Below are 9,049 nucleotides of genomic sequence, written 5' to 3'. Positions count from 1 at the left end.
CACTGTGTTACGGTGCTTTATGATCATCTATCTCATCTATTGGACAGACACAATAACGAGCTCACTTTATGACTTTATTGTAAAACAAAACATGCATGCTGACATTTTTTGTTGAATTCAACAAACAAACCAGTTCATAGTAATTTCAAGCTGCTGTGAAGGCCCTGTGGAATCTGGTGAGTTATGAGCAAAAAGAAAGGAGTCCATCTTCATTATCGGACTATAGTTATGTACATTTCATGACAAACTATGAATGTGGTTGTGGCGCCCCCTGCGGTCGCGGACATGAATAAAACATGTAAGCAGAGTGCTGAATTTTCATGCTGAAAGATGATTTACTATTTTTGTTTTTTTTTTACTATTTGGCTGTAACATTTATTTGCACTAATTTAAAGCTGCCATTCCTGAGAGCCACTCTGTTTCTCATTTATATAATAAAAATAATGTAAAATACAAACACACTATTGTGTTTTTCTTTGGTTTCTCCAATACTGTTATTACAGTAAACTTACTGGAACCTCTCTCTCTACCAACAGAACGGTAACAGCCTCAGCTGTAGCCACAATATTACATTTTGAGAAAATGTTAAATATTGTTGGCTATTGCACACGCGTCACTGAAACTATGCAACTTGACTTCTTTATCTTACACAAGATGTCAGTAATACTACCAACTCAATCCATAAATGAGTTCACAGTGTATTAGAAGGTGCATTTCAAGCATATTTAGTGTCTTTAACGCTTTTGTCAGCTGTAATGCATTAGATAGAATGTATGCAGTGAGGGCAAGCGCTTGTGTGTACACTCCTGAACACTGCAGAAGCAAAGAGGTCTACACTTTGATAATCAGGAGGCACAGCAGTTTGCAACGCTGGGGATGGCACAAGAAGCCCAAACACTTTCAGGACTGTCCTGGGACTGCCGTCTGCAATGAGAAAAGCAGAGGCATAAGAGAGAAAACACAAAAACACAAACAGTAAAGCGTAGTTAAGTGCTAACCTGCAGTCCGAGTGCCTGCCTTGATTTAAACTCTATATGAAGCCTCTTTTTCTGGATCCAGCCTGGTTCATCTGGGATCAGCACGGCCAGCACCACTTTCACAAGAATCAGGACATGCTGTAAAGAGAAAACATGAGTATAATGTATAGTTTTATGTAGACTTACAGTATGTTTACTTTACTGTGCCATCAGCTAGTTCATTGTAGTGTTATGCATAGCAATGGATTGAAATTGATTGAATTAATATTCTTAAATCCGTCAGTGGTTCCATAGTTTCTTCATATCATTTTAGTGTTGTTGTTGTTGCCGTTTGCTGTATTTTCTACTGCTTCTTTGCCAGGATTCGCTTGAAACAGAGGATTTTAATGTCAATTGGATTCTACTGGTTACATAAAGTTTTTAAAGTGAGGCAGTCTGGTCAGTGACCAGTGTCAATAAGCACATTGAGACATCCACAGACAGATGGCCATTTACTCATTTACTCATTTTCCACAACCACATTTCTTTAGACAATAGAAGGCATTCAAAATATCCCAAGAAAGTCAAATGGTAACATGGAAGGATGCAAAAAGGGAGAGATTGTGTATATTGCATTACAAATTGCTGAAAGTAAAAACCTGCTGCCTTAAAACCAATTGAATAGTTATAAAAAATATTTAAAAAAAAGAGCCAAGAGATTAAAAATATTAGATTTAAAACAAAACCTTACTCTCTCTACATATATAGAATCACCATCTAAGTTATGACAATTGAAATACAATTCTATCTAGCTTGTTCGATTTATAAAAGTTAACATGGTCTTTCACTGCCACCTTTGAATGAGTTTATTAAATTCAGTGACTGTCTCTGCACATGTCTCAGTGTCAGAATTGAAAAACACAATACACAAACAATCCAACCAATTTTTTTCTAGTCCCATACCTCCATTGCCACAGCCAACAGCAGGACATTTGTGCAGCTCAATTCTCCCTCAGGGCAATGCACTTGGATTTGCGGCGACAGCATCAGGAGCCAGCAGTTTGATGCGACGGACACAAAACTCAGCACCTCGAAGGCAATCTGCAACACCAAACAATCCCTTAACGACTAAAAGCTAGAGCGTGATCGTGGTTTTCCATTATACTTATCGCCGTGCTGACCTTCCACACGCCCATGTCGGCCACAGGAGCATAGAAAGGTTTGCGGAAGAGTTTGCAAATTTTATAAGCGTCCGATCGTATCTCCGTGAGGTTATTAATGAGCAACAGCACCGCAGTAAGTGGAAATACGCAGGAGAAAAGACTCAAATACCCAAACTGCACCAGGAGCTCAATGTACTCTGCAAACAGACCCTGCAACGACCAGAAAACCAGATTTACTGTTTGATTTACAGCTCATGTCTTCTGTGTACTGATGTTGAAGAGGAAATATCTTTGTAACTTTAAAGATTTGTTTCAAGTGATCACAAGTCTCAGTTATTTTTCAGCCCAAAGCCTAAAAGGAGTTGTCAGGATAAACATCCAGTTTACCAAGACTCAAAATGATGAAATCGTGGCTTGGAAACATTAACTGTACATAATCAGATTAACAAAATTCTCTAGATATTTTGCGTGTAATGAAAACAATAAATGGATTTTGGATATTTGTTCTCTAACGTGTGTCAACAACGTCAAATTTAAACATGAATCAATGGACAAACTTACCGGAAACACAGGTAGATTTCCTTGGCTCCTGAATTTATCTTCTTGAGGATCGTCTTCGGTCTCCGTTCTTTTGGGAGCACTGATAAACCGGTCCACCATGAACGGCACCACCACCTCTGTAAACTGGTTTATAATCTGGGTCACGATCAGCAACGAGGCTAAACGCTGGAATAAACCCAAAACATACTTAATATTCATGTGATTATTCTCGCGTTTCTATTTTGACTAAGAATGTATTTAGTCATAACGTTGTTAAAACACTGTGTTTACCTTTCGCAGCAAAGGCACATCTTGTTTAAAGAAGGCAATATGGAAGAGCACAGCAAAGTAGTTGAAGAAGGTGAACTGCAGAGAAATATACGTCAGGAAAAGTGTATGAAAAGATGAAGAACATGAGAAAGAAACTGTCCAAACAGTGCGACCAACCACTAAGACTTTTCCGGTGAGGTGATTGTCAAACGCAGACTCTTCTCTGTGATTCTCTGAAGAAAATCAAATTATTAAGGCTAAATCGAATGAGGGGATTCAATTGGACAGTGTTGATTTCACTCACCATATTCAGTTAAAGAATGAGCCACAGTCCTATAAACAGTGGACAGTACATTGGTGTAGACAATGTGAAGGATAGAGGGCAAGTAAAGCAGTGGCTGGGTCAACAAAGAGTCCCAGTCTCCATGGATCGTCTTCACCTGAGCCTCGCCCCAGTAAAACACCAGCATGCCAAAAACCACCAGCCCTGCACAAACACAAATGTATGTTATTGAAATATGACAACGTTATTAGGTTGTGTCATTTCAGACACCGCGCAGGGGCCTATGTAACTCTATGGAGATTCACTGTTTTAAATGAAATATCCAAATGAATGATCCTTAAATGTTGAACCGTATAAATATTCGTTTGGACTTGGCTCCACAAACTTGCCGTATTAATCTGATGATTTAATGACTCAACTGACAACTATCACGATTTCGGGGGTTGTTATTGCAAAAATATTATATACCTTTTGTCTATCTACGTAAGCTGCCAGAGAAGCCGTTTGTGCGAGTGGCTCGCACAAGCGAGCAGTGATTACAGAGATAAAAAAACAGAATCAAGGTCAGCAAATCTGCAATCTGACACCGGTTACAGCACTTTATTTGAGCCACTCCACTCCAGCATTCGTACCAGAACCTGATTCTGGTTAAAAAGTCAATTTCTACCACAGAATTCTGACCCATCCCGCTCAATGTTAAACTATAGGGATTGTATAATGTTATGATGTGTAACCTATTCAAAATTCAGAGACATAACATGTGCTCGAGTTAACGTATGGTACCTAGAAACAGCCCGACCACAGGCACAGACACCAGAGCCATGCGGAGATCCCTCTGCCACTCAGGAAACAGGGGCTCCAATCGACCAGTGACGGCGTTGACCCCCAGGTTGCCGTGGAAACCTGGCCGGGGCTCGGCAAAGCGCTCGGCGAGGTGCAGCGTGCCCCAGCGGTACGACAGAGAAGCGCTGCGCCGTTTCCACAGCTCCATCACCACGGTGGACCATAGCATGCTGAGGAGCGCTTGAATCATGTGACCACTGACACCAGAGCCCGAGTGATCATCGATAATGACCCCTGACCCCGAGACTGACTCCACCATCTCCTTCTGCACCTCACCTGGAAGACAGTATAACAATTACAATATGAATGGTAGACAAAGTTGTACAATTATATTACAATATTACAAATGTTAAGTTGAACAGATCTCCTTTTTTGGATATTGTTGCTTTGCCTTTTTTGGTAACATGTAATCCAGAGTGGTTTGTGTAGGCTTGTGCTGACAGAATAACAGTTGATGGTGATAAAACATAAACAGTAAAACGTGAACCGTAAAGATAAACTGACAAACCTGAGAAGTATGTAATAAAGAGACCTAGGACAGCGGGGGGCAGCAGAGACCATGTGTAGAAATCAAGGAAGCTGAAGTAGAACGCCAAAGAACTCCCAAAGTAGGAATTGACTGAATCTGTGAATGGCGCAAGGGGATTAGGAAGAGTCTGTGAATAAGTACTGACTCATCCACGAATATGAAATAGCTCTGTGTCTCACCGAGAGGCTGAGCCAGCTGGTTACCCGCATACCAGGCCTGGCTCAGGGCTTTCAGCTGCTCCTGGTTGTGAAGGGCAACAGTGTCCACAATCACGCCAGCCAAAGTGAGCTTCAGCCCTGAAACAAAGCAGGGCAACGTAACAACACAGTGGACAAAGACCGGCTCATGGAGCAATTCCAATTGAGCTATTATGGGTATCCAGTTACTCACATTATCCAGCACACACAGCGCTGAGGGAAGCCATTTTATGATCAATAAGACACCCACCAAGGGCATTAAGCTGAAGAATGTAATTTTAAAAGCAATCCTGTCCCTAAAAGGCTTGATGTAAGTGACACTTTTTACACTCAGGAAGCATTCACAATCTAGAATTTGATCTTGTCATAATTTCAGATGGAGAGGTGTCGGTGGGAGATTTACAATTTTTTTCTAAACTTATCATCCACAAATGTTGAATATCGATATAATTTGTTAAGATATTGGCTCCATAATCTTGCCATATTCATTTTATGAATAACTGACAACAATCACTTTTTAGGTGTGATTTTTTTAGGTGAACCAACAACAGTGTTTATCACTTGGTGTGTTGAAGAAATATGAACAAACTACTACTATTACTACTATTACTCAGACCAGAGTGGACATGTCTGTGTCTTATTTGTTGACTTATTGCTGGACTCCTGTTTAGACAGGAGGTGAGAAAACTAAAATAAATATATAAATGAGTGTGTCAGGTTCAACATTTGTGGACTCTTGCATATTTCTTATGTCAATATAACAGAAAAAATAATATTCCTGAAATCCAGTGAGTGATATTATCATACTATGAGATGATAGTATAGGAGGGTCTAAGGACAGAGGACTCTGGGACATCGTCCCTCGCCACCACAGACATTGTTTGACTCCATCGCCACCACAGACATTGTAGATTCATTTTTCACTGTGGCCCTCAGAGGCAACTGTTGTTGTGATTTTGGGCATTGCAAAAATAAATTTAATTGAATTGAATTTAATAGTATGATGTATTATATATATATATATATATATATATATATATATATATATATATATATATATATATATATACACATGTCATATGCCATTTATATGTCATTAAAATGTCAAATCGACCAGCTGTTTTAGAACATTTTTGATGGATTGCAAAAACATTATACTATTGTTTTCAGTACAAAATACAATGTCTTATGTATGTTTGTCTTACATATGTTATTCCGTGGTTGTAGCGTATAGTTGTCCAAACCAGGGACCCTTATTTCCCTCTGAGCCCGCATTCCATCCAACTCATACTTCACTATGAATTGTCGCTCCGCCAGGGTCAGAAACACCTCCATGTTGTCTAAAAACAACAGATTTTGGACACTTGGATTATGTGAAAGAATGTTGTCCTATAAAGGGTGTTCGAGGGCGTCGGCTTCTAAATTAGTAGCCAAGGCAAAGTGAATAAGTGATTACATTCAAAGCAGCTCTGACATACCTGAGTCTTTAAAGTTATATCTGTCATTGTATGAGAATGCCTCCATCTCGCCATTTTTATAGGTTTTACACAATCCCAGCTCCTCAGTGGCCCGGAGCAGAGTGCAGCGAGGGGCAGAGAGCACCATGATGTCCCCACTGGCGTCCTCACCCGGGTGGGCTAATAAGCCTGCGCCTGAGACACACCAGTGGAACAATACAGTTTGAGAATCGAACGCTAATGACCTAAACACACATAATCACAGTTAAAATGACAACGTTTGAAAAAGAGGCAATAAACTAATTTAAACGTATTTAAATGAAAGGTGCACTAGGAAACTTTGCTTTTTCCGCTGTTTGTCTTGTACACATACAGTACGGCATTAAATATACCTATCGTCATCGTGTTTTTATTGTCGAACGCATTCATACGGTGAGGGGGCTCTCCTCTCCACAGATCTGACCTGTCACTTGAGCTGCTGGCATCAACTGCTTGTCTCCATGGAGCTGGATAGGTTTAAAGTCATATTGTGGAACATTCCAGGAAAAGCACTATTATGTAACATGACAATTACATAGTGCACCTTGAATGCTAGGCCTGCTACAGTAAAAATGTAAAAAATATATATATGCCAACTGCTCTGAGTAAGCAGAAGCGTTCAGCTTTACAATGAATATTTAAGTATTACACGTCACATATATTGTTGCACACATTTGTATTCCTCATCTGTCACAATAACACATTTGGAAGTTGAATATATTGACACTTCTAGGAAAACTACTATGCTGGTGAGACAATAACATCAAAGCAGCAAAAAGCAGAGCACTTTTCTAAATGTACAATACACAACAAATAAAAAGCAGAATGAAAGTATTTATTTAAATTGTAAATAATTAGTAATAGAGGTTACTTAAGCTCAATAGTCCATTTGTGCAAAGAAAATGTACACACTATAAATATTCAAGCCCCGAATAAGTCGATATGATAATAATTGTGACAGGCCTATCCTCATCTGTGGCACATCACAGAGCGGGTTAGCGATCTGGTGAAGTCAGAAAACCATCTGAGAACAAGTGGGCTTTTCTATTCTAACATTTTATAAGCCTTGGAATTAGGCAAACAGACAGTTCAAGTAAAACATTTCTAGCAAACTGGAAACAAGCTTTTGTTTACTAGAAATGCATTGTATAATTTTGCTCTTATTGAAGCCTATCAGTGGATTTGTTCCTGTGCTCACATTTGCAAACTGAGATACAGATATAGGCAAATCATTCTTACTACTGTATCTTCAGTGCTGTCTTGTAATGCCTTGTCACTCACCCCCTTCTTTCTGCGGAGTTCCCATGAGCTTGAGGAGCCACCTCTTGGTCTCGGGTCGGACCCTCTCACCCAGTTTGACCAGAACCAGTGGGTCGACCCGGTCTGACATGCAGCAAGGACATGAAACTTTGGTCCATCCTGGTCCTGAGGCTGATGCTGCGACCAGTTTACCTGAGCCCTTCGATGAGGGAGCGTCTCTGCTGCTGCCTGCATCTTCAGCTACACCTGCCGTGCTCATGGTAAGACTGGAAAGAAAGTGGGCTGTAGTAACAACAGGTTTGTTATATAGCAAAAATGAGAATTAAAACAAAACAAAACATGGAAATATGCCAATCTGTTGCATCGTATTGTATGGTTTGACAGTTTGCAAACCACCAGTGCTTTAGTCAAAGTAATGCACTGGACTGCTTAATACATTTGTTTGATGTTCATCGGAGGCCTGGCTCGAATAACTGTTCAAATAACGCTTACAGTACTGGTTTATGTCTGTTTTGTGGTGTTCTTGTTCAGGAAACACTGGTTAAAGTGACAGCAGCTCACAACTTCCTGTGTTATAACGACACTTTACAGCTTTGTACAACACCATCAAGATCACCACAGCAGTGCATGTTTCTTTTTGCTGACATCATCATAGGAGAGACGCAGAAATACAGAAGAGAAAGAGTGGTAGATTTGGAACAGCACCTGGCAGAGTGTTGTTGTTGTTGATGGTGATGGTGGTGATCCTGGTCTCTACTTCTGCTGCAGGCCCACAGCCCCTCCTCCAATGTCCTGGTACAGCACACAGAGCCTGTTCACTTCTGCCATAAAGGACTCAGAGAACAGCCTTCTTTCCTGTCTGCGAAGCCTGGGTGACTTGTGTGTGGCAGTGTGTGGCAGGAATGCGGAGGAACTTCCCCAGGCTGCAGGGTGTGGACTGTGGAGGACAGTTTGGTTTACTTCAAGGCTCCTCCCCACAGCCTGCTTTCAGCCTCACACAGAGCAGACTGCAGCCCAGGGTCCTACTGCTCCACCCGCCTCTGCTGCCCAGGCTTTACTGGGACCAAACACACACCAGCATTTACTGTGAAGCTTCAGGCTCAAGTCATACAAGTATATGTCCTACCAATGCATTATCTAACATGCTGACACCTTGGTATGCTGGTATTTTTTTACCTTGTATAGGCATGTGGAAAACATTTACTGACTCACTTTTATTAGAGAGAGCAAGGACACCTAATTCGCTGAAGAGTAAAGCAGTTTTGTTAAACAGTCTGTATAAAATACATAAAATAAAAAGGTTTCCTATTGCTCATTTTTGACCTTTGTTTTATGGTGGCCATATATTTAAAATATTTGTGATACGCTCTAGTCGAGCCATTCCAAATGTTGGTCCCCAGTTGTTTGGAAAAAGGAAAAGATGTTCATACTAGATTATGTGAATCTGAATTAAGTGATGCCATGTTAATTACTTCTTTAAAGTGTTGTATAATCAATATTGTTCTGTACGGG

General features: G+C 40.4%; 1 protein-coding gene across 1 annotated transcript; it reads right to left on the bottom strand.

The window, feature by feature from the left end:
* Positions 1–61: 61 nt before the first annotated feature.
* ano10b (anoctamin 10b) lies at positions 62–8,499 on the bottom strand. The gene is made up of 15 exons (XM_072434368.1): positions 8,243–8,499; positions 7,559–7,803; positions 6,260–6,433; positions 5,987–6,121; positions 4,764–4,880; positions 4,564–4,680; positions 3,996–4,331; positions 3,234–3,416; positions 3,107–3,162; positions 2,951–3,025; positions 2,681–2,845; positions 2,138–2,329; positions 1,920–2,057; positions 999–1,115; positions 62–924 (listed from the first exon to the last, which is right to left on the bottom strand). Exons 2-15 carry the CDS (start codon positions 7,794–7,796, stop codon positions 901–903), a joined length of 2,067 nt encoding a protein of 688 aa, XP_072290469.1. The 5' UTR covers positions 7,797–7,803; positions 8,243–8,499; the 3' UTR covers positions 62–900.
* Positions 8,500–9,049: the final 550 nt, after the last annotated feature.

Source organism: Eucyclogobius newberryi, unplaced genomic scaffold (genome assembly GCF_026437365.1).
Source record: "Eucyclogobius newberryi isolate DKJ021-1_F unplaced genomic scaffold, fEucNew1.0.hap1 SCAF_7, whole genome shotgun sequence".
Classification (NCBI taxonomy): Eukaryota; Metazoa; Chordata; class Actinopteri; order Gobiiformes; family Gobiidae; genus Eucyclogobius; species Eucyclogobius newberryi.
The sequence above is the reverse complement of the archived record's forward strand: the minus strand, read 5'-3'. Positions and strand labels throughout refer to the sequence as shown.

Coding starts and splice junctions, on each gene's coding strand:
- ano10b (XM_072434368.1), bottom strand. CDS start 7,796: ATGAGCACGGCAGGTGTAGCTGAAGATGCAGGCAGCAGCAGAGACGCT. Junction 4,681..4,763: donor CCAGCTGGCTCAGCCTCTCG/GTGAGACACAGA, acceptor CGCCATTCACAG/ATTCAGTCAATTCCTACTTT. Junction 4,332..4,563: donor CTTTATTACATACTTCTCAG/GTTTGTCAGTTT, acceptor ACTGTCTTCCAG/GTGAGGTGCAGAAGGAGATG.